Source organism: Clarias gariepinus, chromosome 14 (genome assembly GCF_024256425.1).
Source record: "Clarias gariepinus isolate MV-2021 ecotype Netherlands chromosome 14, CGAR_prim_01v2, whole genome shotgun sequence".
In the NCBI taxonomy this organism is placed as follows: domain Eukaryota; kingdom Metazoa; phylum Chordata; class Actinopteri; order Siluriformes; family Clariidae; genus Clarias; species Clarias gariepinus.
In genome coordinates, this window is record NC_071113.1 from 14,559,310 (window position 1) to 14,580,244 (window position 20,935).

Here is a 20,935-nt window from a genome sequence, read left to right on the forward strand (position 1 = left end):
AACGTAACAGTATTCAAAGGCATTTTGTACCCTACCCTTTTATATTTACCTGAAAATCCTGGCTACCATTACCTGCAAAAGAAGTGTGCAGTCAACTTGCTGCCACTCCTCACGCTGGCCCTGAGTCCCTATGTCTGCCTATTGATATATTGCTACAGACTCTCTGCAGTCTGAGCTAGGGTTTCTCAGTAGCTATGAACTCGGCCTGACCTACCTGTTTTCACGGTAGACGTTATGCTGGATTTGCATAAAAATAGAAAGGAGCGAGTAAAACCTACAGCTGTTTTCTTATAAAACTGCACAAATCTGTGTCTAAAACTCCTGATTTTAAGCAATGAGTTTTCAGTCCAAATGTTTGTTTTTCTATTACTCTTTATAAAAAATTTTATAATTTTAAAATTTTTATGCAGAAATGTTTTCAAAATTATCTTTTACTAATGCCATATTTTATTTGCCCAAGACTTTTGCACAGTACTATAAGTAAAATAGTTGTTAGATTTTACAAATTCATGCTGCACTTTTCAGATTTTTATTAGTTTTTTTAAATCTGTTCATCATCCACTTTGTTTATGTGCCACTTTGTGTTGGTCTATCACATAATATTTATTTACGTTTGTGGTTGTAATGTGACAAAATGTATGAAAGGTATGAATTCTTTTTCCAGGCTGTGTGTGTGTGTGTGTGTGTGAGTGATGTATACATGTATAGTGTGTGTTATGCAGATAGACAGATACTTTATTGATCCTGAAGAAAATTTCCAAAAAAAAAAAAAAAAAAAAAAAAAATATATATATATATATATATATATATATATATTTTTTTCCCCTCACCTTAAATTTCTTTTTGGCATGTAACTTCATGGTGAACAACTTTTTCATCTCCATGTACACATACAAAGCTAAGAAATATTATATATTAAAAATCAATACATATAATCTTTCGTTATGTTTACATAGCTGGATTTGGGCCCAATAATGATCATTTTCTAAATTTCAGAATCCGTTAATTGCTTTAATCTGATTTTAGGCAAATGTTTAGTGTTCAGTTGAATAGTCAGGTAATTTGCCAGCATTCAGTGGTAATCCGATCGTTGGGATGCATGTAAAGCTTAGGTATGGTATGTTGTGTTCACTGTTGATTATATTCATTAAATAATATTAAATTCTTGTGGTAGTTGCATATGTGGAGAACAAGTGATCCGATAGTTTCTCCCCTTTAATAAATAATAAAAACTAATCATTTTCACTTTAATTTCCAGTGGCACATTGTGCATCATCACGACAGATCATCTCTCACTGGAAGAATTGTACGCGACATGACTGCCCTGTGTGTTTGCCACTGAAGCATGCAGGAGATAAGAGGAATCAACAGTGTGAGTGTGTGTATCATTTCACCAGTTTCTGTTTGTCTTTGTGTGTGCTACATGACTTGTATGATGTATAGGGTCAGACTAAAAGTAATGCAAAAGTGGGCATAACTTTATTTTTTATCATTTATTTATTTTTTATTTTTATATATATATATATATATAATATAAAGCTTAAATTGTTGGCAGAGTAAATCTTCCTCTAAACTAAGGTACTTCTCAACATGGTCTCCATCACAAGCAATGCATTTGCACCATTTTTGAACCCATCTTTCGAATGCACTGTTCTATCCACTTTCGTGTGAGTCGTCTTCCACTGTGTCCCCCCCCCATCCCCGGGAAGGCATGCACCTCTCCTTTGTAAAGAACTCTAAGACGGAAAGAGTTATTATAGGGAAAGAGTTACTTTACCAACATGTGCAGTTTGAAAGATTGATTTGGTTGATAATTAAGCAATACCACACGTGAGGTAGTACTGTACTGCTGGATATAGGACGTTGTAATGTAGTCATAGGCATCACAGGCACTCGCATCATTCCTCAAACGGTAGAATTAAATAACCACGACTGGCAGAGCTGGCAACAGATAGTTCTGTTCTGACTGGTTTTGAATGCGTTCTTTGGCATGCGGCTGCTCTCTCCCCAGAATGGTGGATAATGCAGACCTACTTTCAGTCAGGCTGCATGTAGTTAAATGTCTCAATAGTGTTACTGTGCATTATCACCCGTGGAAAGCATCTCATCCAATCTGATTGCTTGGTCAGAACTAACTGCTGTCTAATAATTTATCCTTATATTTTCATTATTTTCTGTATAGCTCTCGTGCAATGTTTTAAAATTTAGCCCTAGACATCAGTACTCGATTTAGAGTTTACTTAAAAAGTGACTGCTTAAATATTTTTTTCTACAATTTCCGCTGCGTAGTTTAATCAAACTTCTACCCTACATCTTCCCCAACCACAGCCCTACTAAGCAATGCTAGTGTGGGCTTAGGTACTGCTTTGAGTACTGCACCAGGTGGCACACACAATGCCCCCAGTCTCAACACTCCAGGTTCGATAGACCCTAGCTCCATTGAGCGAGCTTATGCAGCTCTGGGACTCACCTACCAGACCAACCCAACACCAACTCAACCCACCCAGCAAACACCTAGGCCACTCAACGCATCAGTGGGTAAGTTTAACAAAGACTGCACGTTGATTGATTTAAAACTTTCTACTAAGTTACTAAAATGTTTGGCTTATTAATGGCTAAATTAATTGTGTTTGATGTGACTCGTATACTGCACATGCTTTACCAGGTGGGAACCCAATGGGAGTAAATGGGCCTGTTGGTGTCCAACCGCAGAGTCAGTCGTCTAACCTTCTTCAAGATCCTATGCTGCATGCTCACATGAATGCTCAAAAGTAAGCAAAGCAATCAGGTTCTCAATTCTGGAAACCTGTGACTTGACATTCTATTACATCCCTCTTAATATTTTCACATGCATGTTTAAAGACATCGTTCCATTGCTCTTTTTTTTAGTATGTTGAATGATAGTGGTGTGGGCAATATGAGCTCATTGCCTGTCGCCTCTCCCTCTGCTGGTGCTGGCATGAGAAAGAACTGGCATGAGGACATCACCCAGGATCTGCGCAACCATCTTGTCCACAAACTGTATGCACTTTTTCATAATTATTCAAGTTAGATGCTGAGGTGAACAAATCACAAATTAATTAGCTTTCCCACCAGGTGAATGAAAGTGACAGTAGTTACATAATGTAATAATGTATGGTGAGATGCTTTGATAGATGAGCGCAGTAATCCAGACTAAAGGAAAAATAACGGGTATACAAATTCCTGTTAACTTGTTTTAACAGTTTTTGATATACAATATAACGTTGTGTTTGTGCTCTTGTCAGTAAGTTGTGTCTGCTTGTTTTAAAACAGTGTCCAGGCCATCTTCCCTACTCCAGATCCAGCTGCACTAAAGGACCGGCGTATGGAGAATCTAGTGGCTTATGCTCGTAAAGTGGAGGGTGACATGTATGAATCTGCAAACAGCAGGGTAACGATTCTTTCATAGGCTGTGTTGACTGTTGTATGTTGTTTTTCTTTTACTTATTAAGTCTTGGTCTTCACTTAAGACTGTTTATTTTTTTCTTTAATATGTCATGTAGGCAGAGTACTACCACTTGCTAGCAGAGAAGATCTACAAGATACAGAAGGAACTGGAGGAGAAAAGGCGAATGAGGTTGCAGAAACAGGGTATGGTGCCCACTCAGCCTGGAATGCCACCTACTGGGATGCCGCAGGGACCACCTACAGGACTACCCCCAAGTCAGTAGACTAGTGCTTGTCCTCAATGCAAAGTGCTATCTTGAGAACAATCTTTCCTATGATGAGATCTGAGTAGATGGTACTTTTTTATAGTCATAATGAGAAGTAAACAATTCTTTGTTCTCTCAGCAGATGGTCCTCTATCTGATCCATTAATGGTGCGGCCCACAGGACCAAGCCCGATGGGTAACAGGATGCAGAACCCTGCTGGTCTGTTCATTAGATACTAAGTGTTACAACAATTTTAGTGGTAAATGGTGAAATATACATATGGTAAATTATATGCACTCATTTAAATGTTTCTCTCTGGGATAGGAATGAGTACATTTAATCAAATGCCCATGGGTCCGAGATCCACTCCTCCTCTTCCACTTGGTAGCCCCCTCAACCAGGTGAGTAAACTGATGGTACATATTTTGACTAGCCAACCTAAAACTAGTTTAAATAATTAGATCTGCCCTGTTTCAGAACTCTGCTTAATGCACTTAACATTAGAAATTCCCAATGAAAGATTGCATTTCATCTTGTATGTCCACAAACTAAATGTAGTTCTGAAAGCATGCTTACTCTTTTACACATGCACTTTACTCAGTTTTTTCACTCAGTTATAGTCATGGTGAATAATGACCCAATAGCTATTTCTTCCCTTTTGCCTGACTGCTAACTAAGGCTTTTCATACCATAACCAGGTAAATTTGTGTATCCCACTCTTTATTTGAACGAATGCGTGGTTAGTACATGCGTGATAATACAGCAGGGCTGCATTTTTCAGACCGTTTAATTGATGCAGTACAAAAGCATGTGTGATAATATGGCAGGGCTGCGTTCAATTGAATAGTCTATTTCTTTGATGCGATGACTTTTGCTTGGTAATGTCCATTTGTACATTCTATTAATTTTCCACAACTGTATTAAGGGTCAATATGTATTGCTCTGTGTGTACTACTGATTAGTGCTGAGATTTGATGGGGCCAAGCCCTTTATTCAGTAATTGTATTTTCAGCAGCACTTTGACATTCAGAAACAATTATTGTGTTCTAAAAACCTGCAACGAATAAAATAACAGTTTTGAATAATTTTTATATTATATAAAACAAGGAAAGTAACCTTAAATATATAAGTCTTTGCTTATAATTAATTTCAAGACGCTCATCTGGCTGTTATTTTTACATTGCACATCGCTACACTTGTTCTGTATCTGACTGCATGTATTCTAATAAAACAAAAATTTCTGTTGTTTACCTTATGGTCATACATATGTTTTCACTAGGGATGCACCGATACCACTTTTTTGGATTACGAGTACTTGCATTTCAGTACTCACCAATACCGAGCACTTAATAAAAACATGATTTAAATTTACAGGTAACAGCTTTAGTCATATAATTTAACTATTTGTTTTGTCGTCTTTGAAGTGAATGAAGACGACATGGCTGACATGTCTCGCCTTCTCCCCGCTCTGAGCTGCAGCCGGGGTGGGCACTCGGCGCCTGTGATTAACCCCTTACACGCTGCTCAAACATAAACATTTCTCAAACCGTGGTATCGGTCCCTGGTATCGGGGGAATTTTAACCAGTATGAGTACTTTAGAAAATGTGTTATTGAGGCCGGTATTGGTGCGTCTTTAGTTTTTACAGTAGATATATTAAATGTGTTTTAGGTCAGGTAATTTTTTTTTTTTATTTGATTGCTTTATACTAAGGCAAGTAATGTTGAATATCCCACCATGCCTGTACTATTATAGGGGAATCACCCAGTACGTTTACATGAACAGATTAAGCTATGGTTATCTCTTAAGTAAACCATTTAATAGGACTACTGTCCTCGTCCTATTATACAATCACGGAAGAAGAATTGATTTGTTGACTGAAGTATGTCCGGTTAATATTATATTCAGGGTTGACCAATTACATCACAGACCAAAACGATCAGCAAACAAGTTAGCTAGTGGCAAACTGGAGGCATGTCGAGCTATTAGTAGAAGGGGTAAATTGTAGCCCAGGGTCATGCACATTGTCAGTAAAAGTACTTAAATAAGCCATGTCATTCAAGTGATTGATATTAACGTGCCCAAAAAGTGCCAAGGAAACCTTCAACACAACATTACACCACCTCTACCAGTCTGGACTGGTTAGGCTCATGGATTCAAGCTATTGGGACCTTATTCTGACCCTGCCATCAGTGTGCGGTTTATTATTTTTTTTAGGGGTTTAGGCTAATCACAATATTAAAATAAGAAATACGGGGAGTGTTTTTGTAGCAGCCATATGCCATCAAGGGTGCCTTCCCCTACTATAATTGTATTTTTGAACGCGGAAAAACTTTTGCATTTAATGCCAGTCGTTCTGGCGGAGTGACTGGGTTAAGAACGGTATGGCTGGTTTTGGTCCCATTAGAAACTTAAACATGCCACGTTAAATAGCTCAAAAGAAAAACTATTCTATGTTAGTAAAAATCATGCCCCCAAAAAAATCATTCCATAGACTATAATGGGTTTCACATGCTGATTCAGAAAAAAAAAAAAAATATATATATATATACAGTGGTGTGAAAAACTATTTGCCCCTTTCCTGATTTCTTATTTTTTTGCATGTTTGTCACACTAAAATGTTTCTGCTCATCAAAAACCGTTAACTATTAGTCAAAGATAACATAATTGAACACAAAATGCAGTTTTTAAATGAAGGTTTACTTTATTAAGGGAGAAAAAAACCTCCAAATCTTCATGGCCCTGTGTGAAAGTGATTGCCCCTCCTTGTTAAAAAAATAACTGTGGTTTCACACCTGAGTTCGATTTCTGTAGTCACCCCCAGGCCTAATTACTGCCACACCTGTTTCAATCAAGAAATCACTTAAGTAGGAGCTACCTGACACAGAGAAGTAGACCAAAAGCACCTCAAAAGCTAGACATCATGCCAAGATCCAAAGAAATTCAGGAACAAATGAGAACAAAAGTAATTGAGATCTATCAGTCTGGTAAAGGTTATATAGCCATTTCTAAAGCTTTGGGACTTCAGCGAACCACAGTGAGAGCCATTATTCACAAATGGCAAAAACATGGAACAGTGGTGAACCTTCCCAGGAGTGGCCGGCCGACCAAATTTACCCCAAGAGCGCAGAGACAACTCATCCGAGAGCCACAAAAGACCCCAGGACAACATCTAAAGAACTGCAGGCCTCACTTGCCTCAATTAAGGTCAGTGTTCACTACTCCACCATAAGAAAGAGACTGGGCAAAAACGGCCTGCATGGCAGATTTCCAGGGCGCAAACCACTTTTAAGCAAAAAGAACATTAGGGCTCGTCTCAATTTTGCTAAAAAACATCTCAATGATTGCCAAGACTTTTGGGAAAATACCTTGTGGACCGACGAGACAAAAGTTGAACTTTTTGGAAGGTGCGTGTCCCGTTACATCTGGCGTAAAAGTAACACAGCATTTCAGAAAAAGAACATCATACCAACAGTAAAATATGGTGGTGGTAGTGTGATGGTCTGGGGTTGTTTTGCTGCTTCAGGACCTGGAAGGCTTGCTGTGATAGATGGAACCATGAATTCTACTGTTTACCAAAAAATCCTGAAGGAGAATGTCCGGCCATCTGTTCGTCAACTCAAGCTGAAGCGATCTTGGGTGCTGCAGCAGGACAATGACCCAAAACACACCAGCAAATCCACCTCTGAATGGCTGAAGAAAAACAAAATGAAGACTTTGGCCTAGGGCCTAGTCAAAGTCCTGACCTGAATCCTATTGAGATGGTGTGGCATGACCTTAAAAAGGCGGTTCATGATAGAAAACCCTCAAATAAAGCTGAATTACAACAATTCTGCAAAGATGAGTGAGCCAAAATTCCTCCAGAGCGCTGTAAAAGACTCGTTGCAAGTTATCGCAAACGCTTGATGGCAGTTATTGCTACTAAGGGTGGCCCAACAAGTTATTAGGTTCAGGGGGCAATTACTTTTTCACACAGGGCCATGTAGGTTTGGATTTTTCTTTCTCCCTAAATAATAAAAACCATCATTTAAAAACTGCATTTTGTGTTTACTTGTGTTATCTTTGACTAATAGTTAAATGTGTTTGATGATCAGAAACATTTAAGTGTGACAAACATGCAAAAGAATAAGAAATCAGGAAGGGGGCAAATAGTTTTTTACACCACTGTATATATACTATTTTAGACACATGATCACAAAATCTATATCAAAATGGATAGCTGACTCTCATGCTTTGTATGAACTTGAAATGGAGAAGATTGGTCAGGTCTTTTGGGAGCCACCCGGGTTTTTGGATCTGACATTAACCAGATTTGGATAAAGTTCTCAGCTTGTGACTTAACCCTCATCCCCAGATCTCACATATCCTGTGGCCTCTAAATAAGCAGCGTTTACCATTTGGCTCATTTTTTTCAAACCATACTATGACTTGAGGTTTGTTTAGAGCTCAAACTGTGGGTTTTAAAAAAACCCAACTGTGTACAGTTTTTGAGAATATTGTAAAAATTGGCTTTGATTGGTAATTAGGGCTGCACAAATTGATCAAAAAAGTACACTGCAATTATTTTGACACATCATGATCGTAATTTAAATTGTGATATGTAGCTATTATATGTACAGTAAGTTCCCGACATAGGAACATTAGAGTTACGAATTTCTGCAGATACGAACGGACTGCGGCTCTATAAACATTTGTAGATGCGAACAAATCACGGAAGTAGTTCACGTGTATTTTACAAAAAATACACTGCAGTGCACAGTGTATCAATAGTTACAATATTTTCAGTGTGTAATTGAATATATAAATAATGTGTGTGTGTATGTATGTTTAAAGTCATAATGCATGTGTGTGGAGGTGCGGGAGAAATTAATTGGCTTCAATAAATGTTTTGGTTTCAATGAATGTAAATGCAGATAATCTGTTCCAGCCACCCAAAAATATTACCAATATTACCACTCTATAATTGTATTTTTGCATGTGAAAACTATCAAAACATTTAGAAAAGGTGTGTAAATGAAGTAAAATATAAAATAAATAGACATTAAACCTCACTTAACCATAATTTATGATTTCTCTTGGCAAAAATAATTTGTAGATTCATTTCGCTTGGCTTTCCACTGACGCAAACAAGTTTTGAACCGGCTACTGGACGTAGACTCAACTTGGCTGGCATTTCGTTTATTCATATACAGAAAATGCTTAGGTTCACTGTATTTAAATTGACAAACCCTACATAAATTTCCGACTGTGTATATATTACCTGTAATAAATTGCAACCTTTTGCAAATAAATAATTGTACAGGTCCATATTTAGATTTTTTTCCCCTTTTATGTGACTAACTGTACAGCACTACTAGTAATCATTTGCAAACACAGCCCTGACAGTTACAATGGTCCCCCTCTTGAACTTTAAGGTATAACATTTAATTACGTAATTACTGTCTGCTTGCAATCCTAAAATATGAAGACAGACTTGTGCATAATGTTAGCGTTCATTTTTTAATATTTCAGATGCCTATGGGGCCTACAAAGATGCCACCACCTAGTGTTGCACAAATGCAGAATCAGTATCTGCCATCCAGCCAGTTTCAGGGTTCAAGCCCAATGCTTGGTACTGGGCCGGTTGGTATAGCACAGCCTGGCTCTCAGGGTGGCATGGCCCAGGTAAGAGGAAATTCCCATTGAGCACTGTTTGTCAAACCCCAGCAAGCACTGCAGATTTCTTAGATAGACCAGCCACAACATTAAACAGCAGGGTTTTGTGGTCCTAAAAGGTTTTTTTATAATAATAAAAAAGAAATGTAATTAGTATAGACTTTGTCGCATCTTATGATCAATTCAAATCATGGGTGTTCAAGGGATAACTTTTTTTTTTTTTTTTAAAGGCAGCTTAACCTTTAATACTGGTAGCTGCACTTTTCCTTGTAGGCTCCCTGCAGGTCAATACACTTTATCTTTCTTTTAATTTCTTTAACTTTAAAAGCTTTTCAGCTGATGATCCTGAATGCAGGTCTACACAACTTCCTTAACCTCATCAGAGGTGAACCTGCAACCACATAGAGCTTCGTTAAGTCGGCCAAAGACATCATTGTCGCATCGTCACTAATCAGGGCTGTAAGGGAGATTTAAACTGCAGTTCTTGCATTGCCTCCACCTCCACCGCTCTGCCTGGGGGGACATGCATTTTCACAGAGCATAAAGAATTCTCCTTTTTTTGCTGTGACCTGCAGGTTTCAGTCTGTTTCTAAGCACAGCACAGTGGCCTTTACTGTTCACTGATTGACCATGTTCCTGAAACACATCAGAATAGGACCATTCATGTCCCAAAAGAAGGTTATAAAGATGGAACTTCTACTGCATGCTGGGTCTCTTGCTTTTCGTGTATATGTGTAACTTTTTTTAAAAGTGCTTTTACTCTTTTGATCTACCTTATTTTTTTCCCTTCAAAAATAATAATTTGTGCTTCGGAAATGTACACACACATGGACGACTTCTTTGTCTGGGTGTTTTTTGTTTTGCTTTTATTCACCTTTCATTAAGGGCTGAATTATTATGAATGTGTATTTTGTTTTTCAGCATGCTCCAGTTTCAACATCGCCACTGCTGCCAGCCAGTAGTCCTTTAGCCCAGCCTGGCTCTGTTGGGGGAATGGGTAGCGGGGCATCACTGGGTTCTCTAGGCCCCAACAATGGGGTTGGAGTGCCTCCATCATCCACCCCTTCTCAGTCTATAAGCCTTTCCCACTGTCCATCTGTTCGACAGAGCTCTCCCTCTCCAGCACGCAGCCGCACACCCACTCCACACCTCACACCTCCTCCAAGCTTACCAGGTTCACAGACTCCACAGCCTCACACCCCCAGTTTGCCCCACGTAAGCTTGGGTGCCGGTCAGCAGCAGCTACCTCAGCCTGCTAACGCTGACAAAGCTATGCAACTACAGCAGCCATTAGGAGGGCCTCCTTCAACACCCAACACTGGCCTTGTGCCTCAGCATCCACCCACTCCAGTGAGTTTTTTCACCCTGCCACAGTACCGATTATCTGCCTTTTTGTCATGGTGGTGTCAGTTTTGCATTTCTAATGACTACTATATCTTCTTGTTTCTTCTTTTACTCATCAGCTGTCTCAGAAGGGCCCTCTGCCAGTAGATGGCCAGGCTTCTACTCCTGCTTCTGTAAGCAGTGCTGAGGCACCTTCCCAGCAGGTACCCTCAGACATTGCTGCCACCCTTGAGCCCAAGGTGGAGCAGGAGGATGAGGAGGAAGAGGTGGATGAGGAAGAGACAATGACTGGAGGAAGAACTGGAAAAAAAGTAGATGTTAAAGCTGAGGAAAAGCCTGAGGTAAATTTCAAAGGGAAATCTTGTGGGCTGATAAAGACTGACTTAATGCACCAGACACTTAAATTCGTCCTTCGCATGTAACCAGTATAACTTCAATTAAATTGTTGTGTTTCTACAAAATAGTCATCATAACAATGATCATTGTTGCAAAGCATATTTTTAGAATTTAAAAATTTAAATAAGTTTGAAAAGTGAGTAAATATGTATAAATTATAATTCAGTTTATTAGTTTAGCAAGCCACTGGTGACAACAGGATGAAAACTTGAGCGGAACCAGACTCAACAGGGAGCCCTATACAGTATAGTGCTTTTAACAATTCAGTTCAGTTTTATTTGTATAGTGCTTTTAACAGTAATCCTTGTTGAAAAGCAGCTTTACAGAATCAAAAGAAAATTGGGAAGGGAGATGTGTATAAAATATGCAGAGATAAGGAGAACAGTTGGGTCTCGTAATGTATAAGGTCAGTGTATATTGGCAGGACTGACTATGATAGCATAACTAAAAGGGAGAGCCAGAAGGAAACATAAGACATGAGGGCTCCCTGGGAAGTAAAGCAACCAGTCAATTCAATTGTCAACAAACCTGAGTGATTTATGGTGAACTGGGTTCCGCCATTCTCATTAAACTCTTGGTCCATGAGTCACCCAGAAAGTGTGCAAATCCAGAATGTGTGCAGCTCACTGTCAACCCCACAGCATGGAGGAATAAAAAAAAAAAACCCTGGCTGCCTTGGCCAGAGCTGGGAATGGCTCTTTGTTAATTAATTATTTTTGTGGTGATGGTTTTAGCCTTTTTACTCTTTGCAAAGTAAGGCTCAAGCTTTTTGAGCGTATATAGGCGGTTGAGGGAATGTCAGCTTTTTCTACTCCAAACTTTTCATACTCCAAATGTTCATGGTGCATTGTTTTAAGTGGTAAATAAGGTTTGTTCTGTTAAAGCTTTTGGCATACTTTACCACACGTTTTTGCTTCAGAAAAAAATTAGCATATTGCAAATTTGACATCTTTTAAAGAGACCTGGTAATATTTCCAGACTGGCTACGGAATGTTGTTGTGGCTGTTGACTCATGTTTTGCGCCATTACCTCGACTCTGATCAGCAGCCAATCAATTGGAGCACCCCAGTGCGAAATTTCACTGGGAGCCTGGGATATATTCTGTTCCTATTTTCTGGGTGCTGCATTCTGGACTAACTGGAGCTTGTTTATGCACATAGTAGAACACCCAGTAAAGCATTATGGTAATCCAAAGTAGGGGTAACAAAAGCAGAAACTAGTTTTTCTGCATTGTGTAGTGACAATATATTTTTTATTGTATTTGAGTGGAAAGAAGGCTATCCTAGTAATATTGTCTACTTAAGTTTTAAGTAAAAGACTGGGATGAATAATCTCTCATATGTTGATGCAGAAAAGCCATCCAGAGTTACTGTGTGAGCAGAAAGCTTACTTCTAGCTCCATGTGGTCTTGGTACCAGTACTTCTATTTTATCGGCATTAAGTAAGTCACTTTACAAAATCTATAAGGGATGAAATAATTATTTTACCCACTATACACGTTCACAAATTGGTACCCAAAGGAAACCTAGAGAGAGAAAATATCAGTGGGCCTAAAACAGAACCTTGTGGAACACCAAACTTTACTTTAGTACACATAGGATAGTCATTTAGAAATTTTCCCACTGTGGGGCAAATAAAGGTATATCTTACCATTTACATCAAGTGACTGAGAGGAGAGTTTTTTTTCCTTGAGTCTTACATTTTCTAATTTATCAATGAGAATAGTACTACAGTATATGTGGTGTTAAACTGTACTAAGGTTAAGCAATATAAGCATGGGCACACAATCCTGACCAGAGCCCAGTCGGAGGTCATTTACCAGTTTAAACAGCGTTGTCTCTGTGCTTTCAATAGGCCTATATCCTGACTGATAAATTATTCCTATTACATGTGAGCATGCCATGTTGCATTTTTTTTCTAGGATTTTGGAGATAATGGTGAGGTTTAATATTAGCCTATAGGTAGAGTACTGACAAGGATCAAGATCAGGTTTTTTAATTTGTGGTTTAGTAAGTTCTAACCTAAAAGATTGAGGAACTTGGCCATTGAAATGTTGCGACTACTGGACTGTTTTTAAAAAAAGTTCCATTCTATCTGGTTTTGTATGTTTGAGTAAACGTATAGGTAGAGGATCAGTACACAAAGGCACGTGCCCTTCTCAGCACCCTCTGAAAAATCTTGCTGCATAGCTCATAGACACTTGCACATATACATGTAAAACCCAGTACACCTTCTTAAGCTGGACAACTTTCTCATTGCATGTCATTGGGTCTTTTCCACAGGAAGTCGATTATTTTGATTTGTTTGCTAAACTTAACCAATGGAATTGCAAAGGAATTTTTTATATCTTAAATGTTGTTGCTGGTCTGTGGGTTTAAATAAGGACATAATAAAAGAAAATTCATGTTTTTAATAATGTAATGCATTTTAAAAGTGGAAAGTTCAAATGTTTCAAAATATTTACATAGTTGTGAGGATGTTTGATTATTTAAATGCTCAAGCAGCTCACAACAAATGTTTTTAATTTATTCTCCTTTTGACTTGACATGTTTTTGGTCTCACTGCTGCAGTGCTAAACAATGTCCACTAGATGTATCTTTCTCCCTTTATCTTTTAAATATGGCTTAATGGTCAGTGCATGCATGCATGCATAGATGCATTTATGCAAACAAGTGTATCAATAAATTACAAGATCATTGGAAAAGTTTATTTACTTCAGTAATTCAATTAAAACAGTTAATATCGTATTATACAGATTTATTGCACACAGACTGGTATTTCAGGTTTTTTTTTTTTCATTTTGATTATGGTTTACAGCTAATGAAAACCCAGAATTCAGTGTATCAGAGAATTTTAATATTATGTAAGACCAATGAAGAATATTAACCACAAATGTTGGACTACTGAAAAGTATGAACATGTGCAGCACTTAACGGTGTGTTGTTGAAGCCTAGGTTGCTCTGATATCGGCCTTCAGCTCTTCTGCGTTGTTGGTTCTGGTGTCTTGCATCTTCACAATACTCCATAGATTCTCTATGGGGTTTAGTTTTGGCGAGTTTGCTGGACAATCAAGTACAAGCATACCATGGTCCTTAAACAGGTATTAGTACTTTTGACAGTGTGGGCAGGTGCCAAGTCCTGCTGGAAAATGGAACAAGCATCTCCATAAAGCTGGTCAGCACAGGGAAGCAGGAAGAGCTCTAAAACCTCCTGGCAGATGCCTATGCTGACCTTGGACCCGATAAAACACAGTGAAGCAACACCAGCAGATGACATGGCTCCCCAAACCACCACTGATTGTCCGAACTTTACACTGGACGTGAAGCAACTTGGATTCAGCATCTTTTCTCTTCCTTTAAACTCTGGGACCTTGATTTCTTAATAAAATTCAAATTTACTTTCATCTGAAAAAAGGACTTTGGCCCACTGAGCAACTGTCCAGTCCTTTTTGCCCTTGAACCAGAGACTTTAGATGTATCTTACCTGGGCTAAGAGTGGCTTGACACAAGGAATGTTACAGTCGTAGCCCATGTCCTGGATATGTTTGTGTGTGGTTGAAGCACTGACTCCAGCTGCAGTCCACTCCTTGTGAATCTCACCCTAAATTCTTGAATGGACTTTGTTTCACAATCCTACAGCACTCCGTGAACAGCCAGCCTACTGAACCAGGCTGAAAGACCTTTGCAGGTGTTTTGAGTCAATTAGCTGATTACGGAGTATGACACCATGAGTCTCCTATAAAGTTTTTTTTTTTTTACAATATTTAAATTTTTCTGAGAGATTGAATTTTGGGTTTTCATTAACTTTAAGCCATAATCAAAATGAAAAGGAATAATAACTTTTGTACAGCAGTATATGTGTAATGAATCTTCACATTTACGTTTTGAATCGAATTCCCGAAATCAACTTTTCAACGATTTGTTGAGCTGCATCTGTGTGTATGTGTATAGCTTTTGACATTAGTCTGCATTGCTGTGATCAGTTTCAGTAGACCCAAAATGTCACATTTGTCGCATGTGCCCACTGCATTTCTTGTGCGCCTAAACGGCGATGATACAGGTGCTTGGGCCCGATCATTGTTGCTTTTCAACTATTTTTTAAAATTGTTTTTTAAGCCTGAATTTTTGCCTAATATTTTCAATTTCAATATCCTGCTTTCCTTAGATAAAGAAGGACGTTCCATCCAGTGACGGATGTAAAATTATTCCCATGGAAACATCTATGGCAGCAGGGGAGGACAAAAAGCCTGTCCTGAAAACTGAGCCTAAAGAAGATGTTGGATCAGGCACCCCTGGCACTCCAGCTGGGATACCTAATAAAAAGAAACGTGAGAAACATTTTCTGCAAGGAAATTTTACATAAAGTATATACCCAAGTGCTTTTAATGTAGAATTTATTGGCTTGACGCAGTTACCTGCAATAGTATAGTGTTTTTCCCTAGAAAATCATTCAGGCATGGTGGCAGGAGGAAGATGGAGGTTTTTGCATTTATTCTCTAAAATTGATTATTTATTTCTCACCCAACAAGACTTTTGATGGGTAATTTCCATAAGTGTGCATACTAAATTGTGTTCATTTGGAGAGACAAGCCCTTTATTTCAGCAGCATGTTATCTATTTGCTATTTCTAGACAAGGGCAGATTTGGAGAGACCAAGTCCTTTATTTAATAGTGTTTTTATGAAGAAACAGTAAAAATTCTCTTATCATAATACTAATAATTGTATTAGGCAAATATAACCTCCAGATGAACATCCTATAATGTTTTCCATGCCATTATCTGTTTAACAAAAATGAAGCCAAAAAGTAAAAAAAAAAGTGAGCAATACTAAATACGCCCTCACTGCTTCCACAGGACTTAAAAGCAAAGGAGGGGAGACATAAGCAATGGTATTAGAGAAGCAATTGTTGCTGCACATCAGTCTGGAGGGGATTATAAAACATTTTCAAACAATTTTGAGTTTACCGTTCAACACTGAGGGATTCTCGCCTGGTCAAAGTCTAGACCTTACCTAAATTGAAATGGCATGGTGGGATTTGTGCATAAGCAAATGCCCAAAACCTTAAAGAAAGTGTAAAGAAGAATGGAAAATTCCTCCACAATTATCTGAGACTTATGCTCATATAGGAAACTATTAGTTTAGGTTATTTCTTCTAAAGGTGGATTTACAAGCTTTTGAATCATATCACGGTAACTTGTTGTCAGACTACAATTAGATAATTTGTTTTTACACAAAATCTCACAGAATTTAAAGAGAAAATACAAACTTTTGCACATGACGGTATGTAATTAACCAAGCAAAATATTTGCTGTTTATTATCACTACAAGACTAGATTTATACTAATAAAACAAGGATTTCTATACTTTTCTGTCCTCTTTTAAAACCGTGATGTAACATTTTCAAATATACTATATTCCAGTAAGCTGAAGCTTATTGGTAGCATTAACCCCAAGATGGCATGTTGGCTTGGAAAGCAAAAAATGTCTCTGTGGGGAATTCCGCATGGCAGCTTTATTCTGTCAGCATTAAACATTGACTATATAACCCAGTTGTCCACAACACTATATTTATTAGTTATTCATGAACTGCAGAATTTAGCGTATGCACTAAAATGCCCTCTAGTGCATAACACCTGCAGTGCTCATTAGGGAGGAGAGTAAGTTCAGTAGTTCAGCGAGGTAGAGGCATCATGGGTAATAGGAGCAGCATCTAACAAAACCTCTGTTCTAGTCTACCATAACTAAAAAGTGCCATATTTGGTAGTAACATGTAGCCACATTACTAATCTTCCAACTGTTACAGTTCATTGGACAGTATTAGATTAAAAGCAATGGTCTGTTGTGAAGGCATGGCAGGGGATCTTGTTGGCACGGAAGCCCACCATGCCTGTACTAATATAGGGGAAACGCTGGTATATATTTTCAGAGTAAAGGAAAACTTTTTTAATGAAATGTTTTAAAACTACCCATTAGTTCTAACCCTCCTTTTTTGTCGGACTAGTTTTCAAACCTGAGGAGTTGAGACAGGCTCTTATGCCCACACTGGAGTCTCTCTATCGTCAGGACCCGGAGTCTCTCCCCTTCCGTCAGCCTGTGGATCCATCACTTCTGGGAATTCCTGTATGTATCCTTCACCGCTCATGAACACTAAAATTAGTTTGTTTGTTTGTCCTTACTTATTTAAACTTAGCTTTTTAATGTGATTATTTGTGCAATGATCTCTATGGTTTAAAGTAAATAAATAAAATACATAACATGTATATGTATAAATGTATATAAAATGTATATAAATCAAGCCCAAAATTGTTAATACCCATGGCAAATTCTGACTTAAAGTTACTTTTATTCAACCAGCTAGCTTTTTCTTGATTAGAAATGACACAGGCTTCTTCCAGAATATAATAAGATGATGTACAAGAGGCATCATTGTGGGGGGAACAAATACTTATCTTTTATTTACATTTGAACAAAAATTGGCATGTCAAATTATTCATATGCTTTGCAAACTGTCACAGTCTATGGGAAAATCCAAAGTTCTATATAATTCCGAATAGTCCAAGCTGTTCTAAGGATCCAAATTACCCTGATTGGAATAGCTGGGAATAGCTGTTTTATTTAACTCAAAAGGTAAAAAACAGAAGCTATCTGGAGTTGGTTTGTGGACAGTCATGGCTAAGACAAAGAAGCTCACTGAGGACCTGCGCATTGTGGCTGCTCACAAGTCAGAAAAGGGCTATAAGACCAAATCTAAATGTTTTGAAGTTCTAGTGGCTACAGTGCAAAGTATAATTGAAAAATACTAGATGTTCCGCATAAATCTCAGCGGATGTGGTCGGAAGCCGAAAGTGACACCTGTGCTGGCCGGCAGGATAATGAGAGAGGTAAAAAAGAATCCAAGGATCACCACCAAGGCCATCCTGATAATTCTGGGCTCTGCTGGCAGCAGGGTAGACAGTCCAACAGACACTGCACACCTCTGGGTTCCACGGATGCAGACCAAGGAGAACACCGCTTCTCCAGATAAGGGACACAAAAGCTCGCTTGGCCTTTGCAAATGCTTATCTGGACAAAGATGATGACTTCTGGTCTTCTGTTTTATGGTCCGATGAACCAAAAATGTAATTGTTTGGCCACAATAATGTAGCCTTTATTTGGCATAAAAAAGAAGCTCTTAACTCTAAGAACACCATCCCCGCTGTCAAACATGGTGGTGGAAACGTAATGTTTTGGGGGTGTCTACCAGGGAACAGGGGAACTAATCACAGTAAACGGCACCATAAAAAAGAAGCAATACATCAAAATTCTCAACATCAGGCACTCCAAAAGAACCTTGGCCTTGGGTACCAGTGGACATTTTAGCAGGACAATGACCCAAAACGCACAGCAAAAGTGGTAAAGAATGTATGTATGTATGTATGTATGTATGGTTAGCAGACACAAACATTAACGTTTTGCAGTGGCCCTCCCAGAGTCCTGACCTAAATCCAATTAAGAATCCGTGGAGGGAGCTAAAGATCAGGGTGATGGCAAGAAAACCCTCTGACCTGAAAGAGTTGGAGCTCATCGCTTAATATGAATTTGCATAAATACCAGAGGAGACATGCAAAAAGCTGGTCAGCAATTATAGGAAGCGTTTGGTTGCTGTAATAGCAAATAAAGGCTATTCTGTTCATTATTGAGAAGGGTATGAATAATTTTGGTCATGCCACTTTTTGTTTGAATTAGGGATGCACCGAAATGAAAATTCTGGGCCGAAAACGAAACCGAAATTTTTGGATGCACTTGGCCGAAAACCGATACCGAAACCGAAAATGGCTTCATTAAAAAACATGTTTAAAATATTTTCTTTTTGTTTGTATTAAAAAATGTTGCATATTGCAACTTTGCTGTCCTCATCTGAAACTTTGAAGTGCTTCCAAACCGCCGACATACTCCGTGTTTGATGCGTAATGACAGCGCGAACGAGACGGGAGGATGGGAGAGGCGTGGCGACAATTTCGGCTTTTATTTTCGGCGCTTTCTTACGTTTCGGCCGAAACCGATAATGCTATTTCGGCCGAAAATTTTCGGCGGCCGAAATTTCGGTGCATCCCTAGTTTGAATGTAAATAAAGGACGAGTCATATTTTTTTTTTTTCCACAATAATGCCTCTTGTACTCTCTTATCATCTTCTGGGAGATGCCCATGTAATATCTAATCAAGAAAAAAACTTGCTGGTTAAATAAAATTAACTTTAAGTCATAATTTGCCAGGAGTATGAATAATATTGGGCTTGACTATATATACGCTTATCTATTTAAAAAAAAAAAAAGAATTAAGTCCAAGAGTAGTGCAAGTAATGAATGTGTAACAACTTTTTTTTGTTTTTTCTTTCTTCCCCCTTAGGATTATTTTGATATTGTTAAGAATCCTATGGACCTTTCTACTATAAAACGCAAACTTGACACAGGCCAGTATCAGGAGCCGTGGCAATATGTTGATGACATCTGGCTAATGTTCAATAATGCCTGGCTTTACAACCGCAAGACTTCACGGGTGTACAAGTGTTGTTCCAAACTGGCTGAGGTATTTGAGCAAGAGATTGACCCTGTCATGCAGAGCCTTGGTTATTGCTGTGGGAGAAAGGTAAGTGTATGCTCAGAGAGGTGAGCTCATAAAGTGGAACAATTATGATCACAGTGATAGGCTTAGCATATTTAATTGTGGTAAAAAGACAAGCTCACACTTGGTCAGTTTTCTCTGTTCATGCTGTCCATAGCAATTGGTTGCCTGTAATTACAAAAAGTTTTACCAAGTAATATATGATCCTGTGACAGTTAAATAAGTATAATTTTAATTATGACTTAACATTTAATATATAGGAAAAAGCTATTGTCACAAGCTGTTAAATGCACAAACACTACCAACTGCTGCTTATTGTAATGGTTCCATGATTTTGTCTTTATTTTAGCGGGAATTCTCCCCTCAAACTCTGTGCTGCTATGGCAAGCAGCTTTGCACTATACCACGAGATGCTGCTTACTTTAGTTACCAGAACAGGTAAGAGACATAGACTGGACACATGCACAAATATAATACGGTGTGTGTGTATATAATAAATTCTTTTAAGGCAATATGACTAAATACTGCTAAACCTCGTTAGTGGCTTCGTGATGAAATTCATTTTTGCTGCATCTTAAATAAGATGGTTTATTGATTCAGTATGGTAAAGCAAAACAGCGGCTGTTACATTTGTCTTAGATTTCTATTGATTTAAAAAAAAACATTAAGCTTAACAAAATTGGAATATTTTAATCTTAGTGTAAGTGTTTTGTGTGATTTATTTAATTTATCAGCATATAATAAAAGGGAAAAAGTGATCATAAGAATAGGGAAAATCCTTGTACTTTAGCCACAATTAATTTTTCCACTTCATTGCTTATCTATTAATAATGTGTGCCACTTTGTGCTCTTTTAGATGTGTGGCCCAACTACTGCAATTTAATTTAGGCTGGCAAGAGATTTCAACCTTTTAAGCATTATCTAAAAGATATATATGAGATAAAGGAATGTTAAGGACATAAAAAATACAGAGGAGGGGTAACGGATTCAGGATACATCCAAATATTTAAAGGCTAATTGTTCTATACCGCATGTAATATAAGCACTGCTTTATGTTGACTGGCCTAGTTTCTCATGTGTGTTCTCAGTGGGCCGACTTGTTAATTTGAGAGCTAAGCACTAAATATCTGTTCTCATTATACAGTATACCCTTAAAACAAAATATTTTGTAAGACTTGCATTATAGGAAGTTTCACAAAATTTAGACTTGTCTTTAAACTGAGTCTTTTAGTATTTTCCCCTACAAAACAAGCTCTAAAGCATCA

The 20,935-nt window shown here is 38.1% G+C and overlaps 1 protein-coding gene across 7 annotated transcripts in view; it reads left to right on the plus strand.

Moving 5' to 3' along the window:
• Positions 1–20,935, plus strand: part of ep300a (E1A binding protein p300 a) — a 36,712-nt gene that overhangs the window by 5,051 nt on the left and 10,726 nt on the right. For 2 of the 7 annotated variants that reach the window (XM_053511770.1, XM_053511773.1), the window contains exons 5-19: positions 1,259–1,378; positions 2,329–2,538; positions 2,666–2,771; positions 2,890–3,021; positions 3,295–3,412; positions 3,525–3,684; positions 3,814–3,894; positions 4,000–4,076; positions 9,186–9,338; positions 10,251–10,679; positions 10,793–11,014; positions 15,234–15,396; positions 17,071–17,189; positions 19,455–19,694; positions 20,020–20,108. In XM_053511770.1, coding sequence (XP_053367745.1) covers positions 1,259–1,378; positions 2,329–2,538; positions 2,666–2,771; positions 2,890–3,021; positions 3,295–3,412; positions 3,525–3,684; positions 3,814–3,894; positions 4,000–4,076; positions 9,186–9,338; positions 10,251–10,679; positions 10,793–11,014; positions 15,234–15,396; positions 17,071–17,189; positions 19,455–19,694; positions 20,020–20,108 — 2,419 coding nt within the window. The remainder of the gene's footprint in view (positions 1–1,258; positions 1,379–2,328; positions 2,539–2,665; positions 2,772–2,889; positions 3,022–3,294; positions 3,413–3,524; positions 3,685–3,813; positions 3,895–3,999; positions 4,077–9,185; positions 9,339–10,250; positions 10,680–10,792; positions 11,015–15,233; positions 15,397–17,070; positions 17,190–19,454; positions 19,695–20,019; positions 20,109–20,935) is intronic. The other 5 variants (XM_053511771.1, XM_053511774.1, XM_053511772.1 and 2 more) reach the window with 3 other exon arrangements.